This window comes from Callorhinus ursinus, unplaced genomic scaffold, assembly GCF_003265705.2.
Source record: "Callorhinus ursinus isolate GAN/ISIS: 27379988/994484 unplaced genomic scaffold, GSC_fseal_2.0 scaffold25, whole genome shotgun sequence".
Classification (NCBI taxonomy): Eukaryota; Metazoa; Chordata; class Mammalia; order Carnivora; family Otariidae; genus Callorhinus; species Callorhinus ursinus.
The window spans coordinates 9,625,689-9,642,990 of record NW_027397087.1 but is presented as its reverse complement, the minus strand read 5'-3'; the positions used below and the strand labels follow the sequence as shown (position 1 = coordinate 9,642,990).

The 17,302-nt window shown below is 41.0% G+C and overlaps 1 protein-coding gene across 9 annotated transcripts in view; it reads left to right on the top strand.

The window, feature by feature from the left end:
• Positions 1–17,302, top strand: part of TTBK2 (tau tubulin kinase 2) — a 150,155-nt gene that overhangs the window by 129,471 nt on the left and 3,382 nt on the right. For all 9 annotated transcript variants that reach the window (XM_073876884.1, XM_025884001.2, XM_025884000.2 and 6 more), the window contains 3 exons: positions 982–1,193; positions 3,182–3,764; positions 13,611–14,884. In XM_073876884.1, coding sequence (XP_073732985.1) covers positions 982–1,193; positions 3,182–3,764; positions 13,611–14,884 — 2,069 coding nt within the window. The remainder of the gene's footprint in view (positions 1–981; positions 1,194–3,181; positions 3,765–13,610; positions 14,885–17,302) is intronic.

The following is a 17,302-nucleotide window of genomic DNA, read 5'->3' as shown; positions in this document are numbered from 1 at the left end:
GCTCAGGTTGGAATCGAGCCCCGCATCAGGCTCCCTGCTCCGCAGGAAGCCTGCTTCTCCCTCTCACACTCCTCCTGTTTGTGTTCCCTCTCTGGCTGTGTCTCTCTGTCAAATAAATAAGTAAAATCTTAAAAAATAAATAAATAAAATTATTATTTCTGCTCTTAGTCATGGGCATGCCTTCTTGTGTTTGACTATCTTTAGTGTTTTACTTATTAGTTAATAATTGATGACAGTCCTGTAGACCTAAATTGGGGATTGGGAAGCCTTCCTTCAGAGAAGATTGTCTTCTGCTTCTGCTGGTAGCCAGAGTAGACCCCCAATTTGAGACCAGTTGGGCATCTTCTGTGGGTCTCTAATCAGAATAAACATACCAGACTTCCCTCTCTCACCCCACTACTGGGATCAGGTTTAATTTCTCTGGTAAATATACTACTGAGGGCATCTGTCCTTAGGCAACCCCACTGCTCAGAGCTGCATCATGTTCAACCTCCTTCTTCTCTACCCAGCTAATTTTTCTAGTTCCAGGTTTTCTTGTTTTTGTTTGGTTTTTCGCTTGTTTTTTAGAGAAGGAACAAGAGGGGATATTCAGGCGTGGTGACCCATCCTACCTCTTGTGAGACCACCTGCGTCTCCAAGAAAACCTTTCCAGGTTTTATTTTTAGTTTAGAGGAATGGAGTCCTACAAGCATCTCATTAGACATAATACAAAAAGTCAAGGTGGGTAAACATTTTTAGACTGTTTATCTTTGTACCACAAATATAAAAAACTAAAATAATACTGAACTGAGAATAAATTAAGAAAACTCATTTTATGAAGGGTTAGTAGACAAGTATGTAATGATGTCGACTATCCAAAATATCGTGATTTCTGAAAACACCTCCCAAGCCTTTGTTTATATTATTTTGAAAGACGTCAATGATTGCTACACATAGAGTCACCTGAACGTTTTTCATTGTTTTCTTTTATATTTTGTCTAGGCTGCTACCGAAGAAGAGAACAGCCATGGTCAAGTAAATGGTATTCTGAATGCTCCAAGCCTTGGTTCACCAATTCGTGTCCGCTCAGAGATTACTCAGCCAGACAGAGATGTTCCATTGGTGCGGAAGTTACGTTCCATCCACAGCTTTGAGCTGGAAAAACGTCTTACACTGGAGCCAAAGCCAGATACTGACAAGTTTCTTGAGACCTGGTATAAAATAATTTTCCTTTTTCTTTAAAGCTACTAAGGTACTATAATTGCCATCATCATTATCATCATTATGAATTTCTATTACATAGTCTTTCAAATAAGAAATTTTTGCATTTTTGTAGTACTGATTTGATTAAATTCTCATCTCTATCCATGTTTTTAATTATCATTGTGATTCTTAATGTGAATTGTCTTATAAAATTGTTACAAGTTCTGTAATAAAACCTTTGGCTTTGGGAGCTGAGCAGTGGGAGCTGGTAACTTTATGACACCAGGTATAAGTTCAATGAACATTTTGAACTTACTTTGTTTGTAAGGGATCTCTTTTATTGGAATGAGAAGATGCAGTGTAGAGTTGGAGAGTACATGATGAAGAAGGTATGAGAGAGGAAGGAAGGGCGTATATGAAGGAGGGAAACAAGTAATTTATACACAAGGGACAGGCAATTCAATTCACTTTAATGAGTTAGTACTGTAGGGAAAATAGACACGAATAAGTTTATCATTTCTTCCCAGAAAGAAGGAAAGGTGGAACTTCAGAGAGCTATACATAGGTAATAACTATAGTTCATGTTTATAAGTCCCATTATTCCCACATTTTGATAACAGAAGACAGAAATGAAACTTTAGAAAGAATTTGGGATATAGTTATGAATTATAGAAGGCTACAGTAATATGAAGAGCTGAGTGCCTAGTGATAGTCACACACCCTTCAATGTACATCCTGGTGGCTGCTATTGGCAATGAAATGTTAGGTTAGAAGGACCATGTATTTGACTGACACGGTAGTTACTGTGTCCAAGATAATTCAGCCTAATCTAATCTAGCTTCCATTTTTGACAGTCCTTTGTATATATGTATTCTTCCTTGCATGTAATCATTCAGCCTCACAGCTACGTGATAGAAACTTGTATCATATTAATCATTTTGATCACATTAATATGATCAAAAGAATGGATTTGAGTTGGGGCAGTGCTTAAACATTTCGAGCTGTGGCTAAGATTAGGAATTTAGGATTTATATAGTTATTTAAAGGCAATAAGGAAAAAAGCTTAGTTTGGTAAAGAATTCATTTAATAAAAGAATGGAACTAAAAAGAGAGTCCCTGCTGTGGGAGGAGCTAAGAAATAAGACAGAGTTGAGAAAACAGAAGTAATCTAAGAAAACGAACTCAGGCCAGAACCTAGAATGAGTAGGAAACAGTTGAAGGAATTGAAGCACCTAATTACAAACTTGGAAAGGAAAAAACATATCACTTCAAGTGCTTCCCTGACGATGAGGTCAGTTCGTAGTAGTAAGTGCAGCCAAATGGTCACACCACTGCCTGCCCCTTGGCTAGCAGACAGATTCATATACTGTGTCAACTGCCTTTTAATCCACCCCAACTGACAATACATCTTGAAGCTTCCTGCACGCCACCGTGGCCACCCCCCACCACTGTGTGCCCCACTGTGTACAGAGTGGGCTGGGCATGCTTGAGCAGGTGTAGTAGCTTTTCTTAAAATTCCTGCCTTTGGAGTTTACTTGAATGATTCTATATTTACATACATCTCTGAAGACAAAACACATGAAGTATTTGCCTAGCTTCTCTATTTCCTTTCCTATACTAGCTTCTTCATTTCCTTTTATAGGGCTTCTGGTGAAGCAAAATCCCCTTGGCTCAATTCTGCCTCAGTCCCCCAGAGAGAGCAGAGAGCAGTGTGATTGAATTGGCAAAGAAAAGGTGAAAGAGATCCCATCAGGCAACCTGAGTAGGCTTGTCCCCTGCCCTACAGCAGGAGAGCCATCTTCCTCCTGGGGGTCCCATCTTCCAAAACTGGGTTATAACAGGGGGAGAAGAACATTATCAGCCTGTGAAACTTTCCTTATGCTTTATTTATATATTATTCTCTCATCTATGTGTGAATATTAGTTCTGTATAGAGCTTATAGTTTATGTAATAAATGTTTTCCAAGGGCAGATGAGTAACTTCTCTCTGTTTTTTTAAGCCTGGAGAAAATGCAGAAAGAGTCCAGTGCAGGAAAGGAATCTCTTCTCCCTGCTCTGCTTCATAAGCCTTGTGTTCCTCCCGTGTCCCGTACTGACCACATCTGGCACTATGATGAAGAATATCTTCCAGATGCTTCAAAACCTGCCTCTGCCAACACCCCTGAACAGGCAGATGGCGGTGCCAGCAATGGATTTATAGCAGTTAACTTGAGCTCCTGCAAGCAGGAGGTTGATTCCAAAGAATGGGTGATTGTGGACAAGGAGCAGGACCTTCGGGATTTTAGGACAAATGAGGCTTTAGGCCATAAAACAACTGGAAGCCCTTCTGATGAGGAGCCTGAAGTACTTCAGGTCTTAGAGGAATCGCCTCAAGATGAGAAGCTCCTACTGGGTCCTTGGGCAGAAAGCAATCATTTAAAGAAAGAACCCTCAGGTGTGGTCTTAGCACTTTCTGGGGAGTGCCCTGCCGCTGCTGCTTCAGAACAGTATGCGGATAGGTTAGAACTCCAGACTGCGGGCCCGTTTATTGCAGTGACACCCACAAGTCCAATGGAGGCGCAAGCAGAAGGACCCCTCACAGCGGTAAGAGATTTGTTCCAGTTATTTTTCTGTTACCCACTCAAGGTGCTGTTAAAAGAGAATGAACAGTTGATCAACTAAGATTGTTCAGCAGATGCCTAAGTTTGGTGGATGGGGCTAGGGAGTGATGTCTGGACTAAGTTCTAGAGTCAGTCATCCAGTATGAAATTTCTCAAAACAAGCGAGCTTTCCTGTCAGGACAGCAACTCAACACATGAAGTGTCATTATAACCTAATTTCAGAATAACATCTATAATTAGACCACAAGAGCTATCTATTTATGCGTTTAGCTATGACTTTAAGAATTTGTAATTCTAGAGGTTTTGAAGCTCTACGTTATAAATCTGGTGAGGAAGGCATATGTGGTTTGTACTTCATAGAGTACACTTGGCTAGGCTTGATTCTCTTTGTTGCCTTTTTTTGTAATCTCCACACAGAAATTTGTCATATTGTACATTACTCTTAAACATAGTTTTCCAGCTTTGAAGTCTGTTGTTTAAAATACAGAGTTCCGGCCTCTCTTCCAGAACTTCTACTTCAAGAGGTCTGGGATAGAGTGAGCCCAGGAGTCTGCATTTTAACAAGTAGCTGAAAGCAATTGTGATAAAGGTCTTTTGTAAAGCATCATCTTGAAGAAACCGTCCTCTTTACTCTCAGTTTGGGCATTCAGCTGGAGACGCCTATTACCCTGTTACTGTCAGTGATCAGTGATCCCCCTATGACTGCGAGCAGCAGGATTCCTGGAAAAGCCAAACATGGAGGCAGTAAGGAACTGTTTACACAGATCTTTGGCACCAGCCTGAGGACAGGTACATCTGTCCTTACATGGGTGCAAGTACCAGATTTCCTTAAATTCCCTAATCATCTAGCAGCCATCTCTTCCAACTCACCAGAAACAACATTGTTCCCCAAGCTGAAATGTTTTTTATTAGAACACAATTCCAAATGCAGGTGTGAAACGGTGAGAAAAGATGACAAAATTTGGTTTTGTGTATAGCTCTGTAGGAATTCGTCTGCACTTCAACATAGGAAAATAAATGCCTGCCTCATTCTTCATCAGAGTTAGTCTTTCCTTTATTTGCAGGACTCCTTTCTACAGTTGTACAGGTTGTTCACTGAATAAAGTGGCCTAGCCAAGGGAGCAAGTAGGGGCTGAAATCTTTTGAATCTTCCTCTCTAGTCTCTGCAAAAGAAAAGCTCCTCCAAAAGAAAGCTTATCAGCTGGACCTCTAGCCCAAACATTGCTAACCAAACTGTGCATCTTTGTGCGCATCTGTTTCCTCTTTGAGGAGCATCTTTTTGCAAATTGTTCATGGTAACCTATGGACTAGAGGCAAATCCAGCCACCTCCCTCCCTTCCCCTTATCCCTTTTTCCTCCCGCCTTTCCTCTTCCCTATTTCATTCCCTCTTTCCCTCTTCCCACGTTCAGTTTCTTCTTTTCTGCAATTCTGTCCTGCTGCACACTCACTGCCGCTCAAGCATTTTGCTCACCGCATCCTGGCATGCTTCCCTTCAAAGACGCTTCTACGGCCGTGACTCCACTTCTCCTAGTATTTTTTGCCTTTTCCCATCAGCAGTGTTTGGTCCACAAAGACTTTTCTCATGGTTCTCTTACACTGTCTGCAGCATTTTCTCTGTCAAGTTATTGAAAGACTTGTATTCATATATTTGATATTATAAGTTTGATCTTATTTTCAGATATCTTTAAATAAAAGCATTTTTCTTAACTGAAGAAGGTCTCTAAAGAAATAACAGCTACATCACTTGTATACTTATGTCTAAGGTAATAAACCTACCATTGCCTTCACTTGGGCAGGGATTAGATTAAAAATATATTTATCTTGATTCCCTTCTTGAGGCTTAAATTCAGAGCTTACTTTTGCAAAGCAGACATTAATATTTCCCTAATCTACTACAGACACATTAAATAGGGAGTACTGCCAATTAGCCTCTCCGTATCTCTTGTAACTCTGAATATAATGTTCTAGCTTGGATGATATGCTAAAACATATTACTGGGCTATCTGAATATTTTAAATTAAGACATATTCTGATGGGAAACACTTTGTTAGTTTGTATCTTTTTCACTCAGGCTTGTTTCTCTTTTATGAAGGGAAAGTATACTGATGTCTTAAAATATGTAAGAACTACGAAAATGGGCAAAGCAAAAGTTTATATTACAGGCATATTTGGCATAATAAACTAACGAATGAGAACTTTAGCACCCCCTAGTTCTCTTTATTTCTTAGTGCAGATTTATGAGCCTTCGTCAAGACTTCCCTTATCCCTATACATGAAACCGCTGATTATCAAATAGCATGTGTAAACTTTTTAGATAATATATTTTGAAAGATGGATAAATTTGCTAGATTTGAAAGAAATTGGTTTGGGGCTATGTTGGAAATTAAATTTTTTTCCTTGGGTAAACAGTATTGAAATTTGCCCACTGTCAGTCATTTCTAAAAAGATGCTAAACAACATGGATTTACAGGGAGTAAATAAGACCAACCTTTGGCTTACAGGAGAAATATTAGATTATGTTTTGATTAGAAAATGAAGAGACAAAGTTAAGCTAGCATAAACAAACAGGGGTAGAGATGAAAGAGAAAAGAAAATGAACTGCTTCCAAAAGAGGTCTGACTACTGGTCCAGAATGACAGGAACTGTAGGGAAGAATGTGACCAGTTTTATGACATTGGGTAATCACTGTTGGTAGGGAGAAGGTTGGATTTGAAAAGTAATGTAGAAGTGGAAGTGCTTCATTTTAATATTACCTTTGGAAGCAGTATAAATGTGACTGGGGAATAATAATACCACCAATATGTTACCTGTTGCTGGGTAACAAATTACCTCAAATTTAGCAGCTTTAAACAACACAGTTATTTCACCCTGTTTCTGAGGGTTAAGAGCACAGGAGTGGCTCACTCTAATGGTTCTGGCTCAGCGTGTCTCATGAGGTTGCTGTCAGGCTGTCAGCTAGGGCTGAAATCATTGCAGGGTTCAACCGGATGGGAAGGTCCACTTCCAGGTACACTCAGTGGCCGTTGGCAAGCTTCAGTTCCTCAGTAGCTGTTGGCCAGAGGCTTCGGTTCCTCACCACATGGGCCTCTCCATTCTTGACGTGGCAGCTGGCTGTCTCACAGTGTGAGGAGAGAAAGAGACAGAGATGGGGGAGGGGCGCGGTGGTAGCATGAAGAAGCCTCCACCATGATGAAAGCCATAGTTTGTTTTATAACCTAATCTCAAAAGGGACATACCATCACTTCTGTTGCATTCTGTTGGTCACGCAGACCAAGTCTGCTATGATGTGGGACAGACTATACAAGGGTATGAATACCAGGAGGCAGAGGTCATTGGGGGCCATTTAGAGACTGGCTACCATATTATCTTACATTTATATTTCATAGACTACTTTGATATTGATCCTAACAACAAGTCTATGCAGCAAGCAGAGGGAATATTGTCCTTCTTAGCACTGATGAGACCAAGCCATGATGATCTGTAAAGAGGCAGGTGGCTGGTAGAGTAGACTCTCTGTTCTGTTCCCCACACCAGGGGATTATCAACATACTGAAGGAATTTTCTCATTGACTTCTTAGCCATTGAGAAAAAGAAAGGGAGTGTACAATAATGCACACAGTGGGAGCAGGACAGAAAGAAAGGGAGTCACATAATTTTTTTGTGTGATCTGTCTGGTAGTCAGTATCTATTAAGAGGATTCCCCTGGGGCGCCTGGGTGGCTCAGTTGGTTAAGCGACTGCCTTCGGCTCAGGTCATGATCCCGGAGTCCCGGGATCGAGTCCCACATCGGGCTCCCTGCTTGGCGGGGAGTCTGCTTCTCCCTCTGACACTCTTCCCTCTCGTGCTCTCTATCTCTCATTCTCTCTCTCTCAAATAAATAAATAAATAAATAAATCTTAAAAAAAAAAAAAAAGAGGATTCCTCTGACTATTTACAGGAGTACCAATGCCAGTCCTACAAAAATCAGATCAGCAGTGATTGCATTGCCTTAATTCTGTTCTTTTCATTCCTTCAGTTCTATTCAGTGTCTCCTGAGTTCTAGGCTTTATGCTATACCCCAGGGATAATCAGTTGGTACCACCCTGCCAGGTTGGCACTGAAGGCCCACATCTAACAGTTACCTTAAACAACATGAAGCGATTCTGGTGGAGCTGTGTACATAACTGGGGACACAGACGGATCTGCCTAGGACTGAGGAGTGTGATATTGGGGGGTTTTATTGTCGAAACTGTTCTTCATTTTCTAATTTTTTTTTTTACCGTGAAAACTGAAATTTTAAAAATACACTACTTTCATAATTGGGGAGGAAATTAAAAATCTTTTTCTGGGGAGATTAAGGTGCACTTCAAAAGTAAGAGGACTCTGCAGGATAAATTAGATTGCCGGAAGAAATGCAGGGCCATCAAGCAAAGAACACAGTACGTGCAGAGACATAGAGACTTAAAGCACCGGAGTTCAGAGTATTTAAATAAGTGATCTAGAATCTAAGTGCCCTTTCCTTAGGACAAAGGAAAAAGGCTGAAGATGAACTACAGAAGGTAAGGTGATGAAGGGCATTGGCCAGCTCTGCCGAGGTGTGTGGGCTGTGGACAAGAAACTGCCAAGATGGAGGGAAAGGAGTAACATGCTGTTTGGGAGCTGAGTGGGGGGAAAATGGGCTGTGGCAGCAGCCAGTGAGGAGGCTTTGGCATCCAAGCAAATACGATGAGGGATTGAACCGTGACAATTGCAGTGAGAACTTGAGAGACATTTTAGTGGTACAACTTATTTGAAATAGTAGTTTCATGTGGCTTTCCCAGTGAAATGTGTTCCACTGACTGTTTGGAGCCCTTGTATAAACTAGAGGGACTATGTGGAAGTTCATGGAGCTACTAAGAGCCTCCACTGAAAAAAGGAATGATCCATGGAAGGTATTAATAGTATACTTTAATCATGTGAAAAGGTAAAGACTTTCTGGAATAATTGCCACCTATTAACTTGAAAGGGATTTTGCAGGAGAAATCTGCATTGACTGCATGTACCCTGACTGGGGAGTGGCCACATGTCCTCCGTCTGACCATGAATACCTATTTTTGATCTGGAAAATTTGGTCATTATAATGATAGAAAAGTTTTGTTTGTATGCGGTTACATCTCTGAAATTATCTATGATAGTGTAATTCAGTCTGTGAACAGAAAAGACCAGAAATTGGATGGTCTGTGGGAAGTAAAGAAAGGCCATTTGTGAAGTGTTCAAATAATGGACTGGACTGCCCCTTGGGAGAGGCTTCATGGAAAGGACCCAAGCATCCAGTGACCGAGTCAGTCATGTGTTCAACAGTTATCAAGCATTTCCTGTGTGTCAAGTACTGGACTAGGCATCAAAGAATTCAAAGCCCAGGGAGTCTTCTCACTGCTTTCAGGGGACTTCAGGCTAGTAGAGGGAGGAAACTCAGTTTAAGTGTTACAGATGCTATGATAGAAATCTGTAGGTTAGTGTGCCTGGGTGGCTCAGTTGGTTAAGCGACTGCCTTCGGCTCAGGTCATGATCCTGGAGTCCCGGGATCGAGTCCCACATCGGGCTCCCTGCTCAGCAGGGAGTCTGCTTCTCCCTCTGACCCTCTTCCCTCTCGTGCTTTCTATCTCTCATTCTCTCTCTCTCTCAAATAAATAAATAAATAAATCTTTAAAAAAAAAAAGAAATCTGTAGGTTATGGAAGTTGGGAATAGTTGAACTAGATTCAAACCTGAATTTCTTCCAATATTGCATGAAGGGGCTTGAAAACGGACCGTGAAATCCTGTAGTCATGTATGTGATGTGTAATCACAGGCCAGCCAAAAATATTTTTATTTCAGTCTGTCTTTTCTGTGACTTCTAATCTTTGGGTGTGAGTTATGGCTTGCTTATGATTTTTAGCACCCCCACAAAATTCTTAGAGTTTCCAATCCCACTAAATACACTGTAACTATTAATGAGGAGTGACTGTCTCAGAGGAGTGGGATAACAGGGAAGGCAAAAAGCAACTTCTACTTTTTGTTTACTTAGGTCTTGAGGCTTCAGGTTTTCAGTTTTCCCCAACTGTGTAGCAGACTGCTGCCTGCCCCACTCCCCCTCCCACCAGCCCCCTATCCATAAGCCAAGTCACACTATGGCACCGTCTTCAACAATAGTAACCAGCACAAATGTGGTCCGAGGAAGCAGTAGGGGTAAAGAGTGAGAGAGTGGGACGTTGTGTTAGCATGTAGGGTTATTACTCAAATGTTATCATTGCTGTGCACTCTTTCTAGAAATAAAAATTTGACATATTAAAAACATGGTTCAATAATAGTATTTTGGTTTTATTCATAATTTTCCACACTTGTATAAAGTATCACATAAAAATGCTTTCAACAAAAGAAGTCTTTGGGGAATTTGAATGGCCCAAAGAAATGTGAATGTTTAAAATTTAAGTTTTTTAATAGACCAGGAATGTGTTCATATAACTCCGTTACTCTTGGCAATAGTAGGAACCAATAAGTTATTCTACTACCTGTATCTCATAAAGTATTTATCAAAAAAACCAAAATGAGATCTAGATATTTCATATATCACATACCTTTTATTTGGAAGAGAGGCTATTTGGTAGGAATGTTGGATTCCCGAAGTTTTTATTATCTTAATACAATCCTTGAATTAGATGAAAGTTAAAGGGTAATTATAAGTTAAACGTAAATAATAGTTAGGTTGCAGTTTATTGTCTCTTGCTATCTGGCCAGTTGTAAACATGGGATAACTATAAATAATGAGGCTGCTTTATCTGAACTAAACAGTAATGAGACTGATGTTAGTCAAACTGAGTAGTAGGCATTAGTAAAACTAACATTAAAGAAATGGGAAATACTGAGGTCATTTTCTAGTTCTGTAAAAAGGTGTCACCTTACACAGTTAGCAGAAGAAAGGACATGAGTGAATTCATGCCTTAATGAGATGTTTGTAATTATAGAAATTAAAGATATAAAAGATGCATATGGCTTACTGGTGGATCATTGATTTAGTCTGTTTGTAAAGTGTCCCAAATATGGAAATTGCTTTTGTGTCTTACAGTGTAAGGTTAAGGAAGTTATTCTCAGCTATGCTTAGAATTAGTCTTCCTTTTTCTACATTTGGCTATTGATCTTTGGATTTTCTCCTTTTATCTCGTCAGATAATATTTTTGCAGACTTTTTTCCAAACTTCATTTGAGTATTAGTGCATGTCAGGAGGGTGTGCTATGCTATGCTTGGTTTTCAAAATTCTTAAGTCCTATCCCTGACTGTTTTGGACCAGGTTTTTTTCTCATTTGTGACATTTGTGTAAATAACAGCACCCAATTAAAATAGATATGAAATGGAGTTAGTAAAAATGGTTTTAGGAATATTTTAGAAATGTAAAGTGCTATAGAAATATTAATATGAGAGTATTTTATGCAGTTTATCGTAAGTGCTCAGAATCTTTTTCAAGAAAATATTCTCCCGTCTGGTGGTTCCTATATCTTTTCTGTGTACAAGATTGTCATCCCTTTTTTTCATAACACACGCACACACACACACACACACATCCTTTTATATTCTGAATCTAAGATGAGTTAAGCTCAGAAGTGCATGGATTCCCTAGCTCTAGTCTCAAAAGAGCAGTGGACTGTTATTTTTTAAACACTGCTGAGTTTAATTTGGCTGATGTTTTTGGAATTACATATAATAATGAAGTGACTATTGGTTTATTTTCAATGTAGGTAGAATCATCTCCCTTGTTATTTGGCATTTTTATAACTTCTTCCCTGATTTTCTTATCACCATCACTCTTGGGTCTTAAAAATTACATTTTGACTAGTAAGTAACTATACATTTTAGGTTTCTATATGATTTTTAAAATACACTAGAAAATTGCCATCTGCCTGATTATATTTTAGAATAATGGAAGAGATACAAGTGTGAGGTGACTTCCTGAAGGGCAGCAGCACTGCTAGAACTTACTCCCTTTTCCCGAAGTCATTATAGGTCTGGGTTTATTGTAAGAATTCACATCTGAACCCAAACAGCTTGTCTTCATTCAATTAACCTGACAGATCCTCAGGATACTGGTTCTGTTCAGGAGCTATTTCAGGACATTAGTTAGGTGTTTTCTCCTGGGCTGGGCTCAGGACAAGCTTTACATGTTCTTAAACCTAATTGTATTCCTGACACACAGAGAAACAGATCCAGACCATTTCTCTGACTCTGGAACAACATTGATTTCTTGATGTCTTTGGACTAAAATGGGGTCTGAGCATAATCTCCTATGACAGTTCCAAATTCATTTTGCTTTGAATTCAGACCAGTTTCCATAGTTTTCCTCGGACTAAATTGGCTTCATTAAGTAATTTGACTTATTTCATTTCTCAGAAAGGCTTTTTTTTCCATACCAGTTTATGTGGTTGACATTTGCTGCCTCCTTACGTGTCACTTTTGTTTTCTTACATGTTACTTTTAACAAATGTGGAAACGTAGAAACTTCAGGAGTCTTAAGATAGGACCTTCTTATTAGACATTGAATCTCATTCACATAGAATTGAAATGACCTCTGTGGAGGGATGGTAGAATTTAATTTATCATAGGCTTGACCTTAAAAAATTAAAGAAGATAATGAAACATTAGGGAACATCTTTGTATATCTTTGCTTATAGGAAGATAAAATATTTCTAACATTATTTGATTGATAGGAGTTATGGGGGAAACAAGATGCATGTAAATCTGGAGTTTTTATTTTTTTTAAGATTTTATTTATTTATTTGACAGAGAGACAGCAAGAGAGGGAACACAAGCAGGGGGAGTGGGAGAGGGAGGAGCAGGCCTCCCGAGGAGCAGGGAGCCCGATGTGGGGCTTGATCCCAGGACCCTGAGATCACGACCTGAGCCGAAGGCAGACGCTTAACGACTGAGCCACCCAGGTGCCCCTAAATCTGGAGTTTTTAAACATACAATAATTTGCCAGTAATTTTTTCCTATAATCCTGTATCTGGATTCTGGCAGAAAATAGCTGGCACACTCAAGGGGACTTGGAGAGAATTTACTGAAAAGAGCTTTTTACAAATGTGTGGGGAGAGTTAAGAGAGCTAACAGGACCATCAGTGGAGGGAGCCATTTCTATCTTAAGTCCTGTAAGAGGAGGAAGAAGGAGCAAAAGCTGGGAGAAGGGCCATGCCATAGCAGCTCTGGCCAGAAGTGGTAGGATGTAGCCACCACCAAAGCTGCCGTCCCTTGGGCAGGAAGCAGAGAAAATTAATACCCAGATCTTGGGGCACCTGGGTGGTGCAGTCGGTTAAGGATCTGACTCTTGATTTTGGCTCAGGTCATGATCTCAGGGTCCTGGGATTGAGCCCCGTGTCGGGCTCCCCGCTCAGCACAGAGTCTGCTTGTCCTTCTCCCTCTGCTCCTCCTCTCTCTCTCTCATAAACAAATAAATCTTTTAAGAAAATATTAATAATACCCAGACCTTTCTCTCCTCCAGCTCTGATGCTCTGTTGGTGCCCATTGAGCAAACCCAGCCAGAAATCAGAAGGCAAGGGAGCCTGGGTTGTGCAGTCTGTAGAAGTCAGTCTTGCAGAGCACAGAGCAGGCTAAAGAAAAGGCAGGGATGAGCCTAGAGGGAGACTGCTTTGTACAGCTCCTGAGTAGGAGAGCTTGAGCGTCATGTACTTTGATTCAGAGTTGTTCATTTTACATAGGAGTTGGACAGACCTGGTCAACATTTGTGTTCCTCTTTTAAATTAGAATTTGAAGTGTGAAATTTCAAATGATGCATCTTCATTATATTCCATATTGTTGCATAATATTTTTTCTCCTGTCTCTTCAGATTACAATTCCTAGACCCTCTGTGGCATCTACACAGTCAACTTCAGGCAGCTTTCACTATGGTCAACAGCCAGAGAAGAAAGACGTTCAGCCTGTGGAACCCACCGTGGAACTTTACTCTCCAAGGGAGAACTTCTCTGGCCTAGTTGTAACAGAGGGTGAACCTCCTAGTGGAGGAAGCAGAACAGACTTGGGGCTTCAGATAGATCATATTGGTCATGACTTGTTACCCAGTATTAGAGAGTGTAATAAATCTCAAGACCCGGGACCAAAAGACCTTCCTGACCATAACAGACTGGCTGTGAGAGAATTTGAGAGTCTCCCTAGGGAAACCGAAGAGAAAAGCAATCTTCTAGGGTCAGATAATGAAGATGAGAAGTTAAGTAAAGGGCAGCATTATATTGAGATCGCCTCCCTTCCAGGAGACTTGGTAACTGCGGAAAGGGATCATTCAGCTACTACTGAACCTCTTGATGTGACAAAGACACAGACTTTTAGTGTAGTGCCAAATCAAGACAAAAATCATGAGATAATGAAGCTTCTGGCAGTTGGAACTTCAGAAATTTCTTCACGAGTCATTGACCCACATGTTGAAGGACAGATAGGTCAGGTGGCAGCAATGCAAAAAAGTAAGATATCTAAGGATGATGACATCAGGAGTGAAGACTTGCCAGGTCAGCAGGGGGACCTGTCTACTTTTTTGCACCAAGAGGGTAAGGGAGAGAAAGTGGCCCCTAGGAATGGAGAATTATTTCACTGTGTTTCAGAGAGTGAACATTGTCCCCCATCCCGGAAGGACGTGATTAGGTCATCCTTTGTAACTAGACACAGCCGAATCCCTGTTTTAGCACAAGAGATAGACTCAACTTTTGAATCTTCCTCTCCAGTCTCTGCAAAAGAAAAGCTCCTCCAAAAGAAAGCTTATCAGCCAGACCTCGTCAGGCTTCTGGTGGAAAAAAGGCAACTCAGGTCTTTCCTTGGGGACCTCTCAAGTGCCTCTGATAAATTGCTGGAGGAGAGACTAGCCACTGTTCCTGCTCCCTTCTCTGAGGAGGAAGTCTTTGCTCCCTTTTCGAGACTGACTGTAGACTCGCACCTGAGCAGATCAGCCGAGGACAGCTTTCTGTCACCCATCATTTCCCAGTCCAGAAAGAGCAAAATCCCAAGGCCAGTTTCATGGGTCAACACAGACCAAGTCAGTAGCGCAACTTCAGCTCAGTTCTTGCCTCGGCCACCGCCAGGGAAGCCTCCCACAAGACCTGGAGTGGAAGCCAGGTAATGCCCTGTGTTCCTACTGTGTTAAGTGTGTAGCGTCCGCTCTGTGTCTGCTTGATTATGTTACGTCAGTGGCTTCATTTCTCTCTTGCCTGCTTCTGATGATCTGTTGCCTTCCCTGCCTTTCCCAAGTGTAGAAGAAGGAGTCATACTGATCCAAGTTCATTCTTAGCGCTCCCACTTTCTAGCAGTGTGACCCTTAGTGGTTTGGGGAGGATCAAATACGGCTGCATACATGTAGAGCTTTGTGCAGGGCTTCATTAGCATGCAGCCTAGGTTACTTCTCTTCTCGTCCATGTTAACTAGATACTCAGCAATTTTCCAGCTTTTTCTAGTCAGAATCCCATTATAAGAGATGTCATTATGATGTCAAATTCTAGTGAAAAAGACTTGTGTCCATAATTTGATGAATGGGTCCTGGTCACAGTGCTGTTTATCTGATTATAATGAATTAAACAAACACAAAAACCCTATAGGCAGTTTCCCTAGGTCTGATGACACATACAGCCATACATAATAAAAGTATTACTTTAATACTTACTATATGGTATATACTTATTTACTGAAGTATTCTCATGTATAGTTGACCATAGGGTGATTATATTTTAAAGAAGAGGGGAAAAAATTGGGAGGCGTTAAACCAGTTAAGAGTGCTTTCCTTGGAGAGCCATTACTCATTCCACAGACTAGAATGGTCTCAACCCTTGAAGAAGAATGAGAAAAAGGATGGCCTTTGAACAAAAACCAGGTGAAAATCAAAATACATGAAGACCATAGCCTGTTCTAGATAGTACAACAATATGGATTATTGTTATGGATTCTGAAGTGTGTTAAAGTGAGATTCTGTCTTTGTCATTACCCAGCAGAACTTGCTCCCCTTAGCTAAGTTTAGTTCTGAGTTGCCATAGGGTTTCAGGTTCAAGGGTAACCAAACATTGGATTTGAAGCGCTGGTGGGACTAGACTTCCACAGGAAGAATGGCGATGAGGGAACAGCAGTCATTTGAGACATTTTAGAAAGGTGATTCCATGAGCATTAGCCACACATCCCCTCCTCCTTCTGCTTGCCCTTTGTGTTTAATAAAGATGCTGCAATCTGTGGCTTGAGCTGCTTTGGACTACAGCAAACAGATCTGGATTATCACTTACTACTTAGCACTTCACGTGTCCCTTAAAGGCGGCACTTAGCAGCCAAGCCAAGCCAAGCAGGTGGCGTTGTGTCAGATATTACAGAACTCACCAGCCTGGGCCTCGTCTGGGAACTGAGAGGTCATTCAACTTTCCCACGTAGGTCCTGGCACAGAAGAATTCTTTTATTCCATTTTTCATATTTTACTATAACACCCATGAGGGTAGGCTCAACCAGAATGAGTCTCATCATGTTAGACTGAGTAGATGGTGGGAAAGGAGGAGGGGAGAAAATTCAGAGAAAAAGTCAGGAGCTTGTTGCTGACCTGTGATGGTGATGATGGCTGTTGATGCCCCTGCGTCCTGAGGGACTAATACAGCCTTGGAAGTTCTTCTCCCACTCCCGTCTTTAAGGAGTGGCATGTCAGCAGTTTGAAGTTTTTTTGTTTTGTTTTGTTTTTAATTTATTTGAGAGAGTAGCGAGCATGAGCGGAGAAGGGCAGAGGGAGAGGGAGAAGCAGGCTCCCCACTGAGCACAGAAGCCAACACAGGGCTCGACACGGGGCCCAATCCCAGGACTCCAGGGTTATGACCTGAGCCAAAGGCAGATGCTTAACCGACTGAGCCGCCCAGGCGCCCCAGCAGTTTGAGGTTTAAATTCTTTAACTGAATGAATTTTAGGCTGAGACAGAAAGACATTTAGGGCAGAGAAGACACTGATATTCATACGGATATTCTCTAGATTTAGAATTCTAAGGCCCAAGCTCAGTTGCCAGTAAGACGGGGCAATCAGTCTCCAAACCCAGCTCTCTTGAATCTCAAGACTATTGTCAGGGACAGAAACTGAGGCCCAGAGAAACCAGTGAGTATGCTTTCCTTTTGCAAAGTGTTAAATGAGGTTGAAATATACTTTGATCCGTAGTTCCTGCTGTTGGTGAGTACACTTCATGTTGTGGGGTTTAATGTTTGCATATAGACATGCCAAATTTCTGTCGTGGGAGCCTTAAACAAAATGGCTTACTCTCTTTCTCACTAACATGCTAGAGACATTTCATTAAGTTGATCCTAAAATTAGAAGAACAAACATGGCAGGGTGCCTGGCTGGCTCAGTCAGAAGAGTGTGCGACTCTTCATCTTGGGGTCATGAGTCTGAGCCCCATGTTGGGTATACAGATTACTTAAATAAATAAATAAAAACTTAAAAAAAGAAGAGCAAACTTGCTATAGGAGGAAAGGGACTAACAACACTTAAGTCCTTCTGAATGGCAGTCAGGCAGCTAAATACTTTACT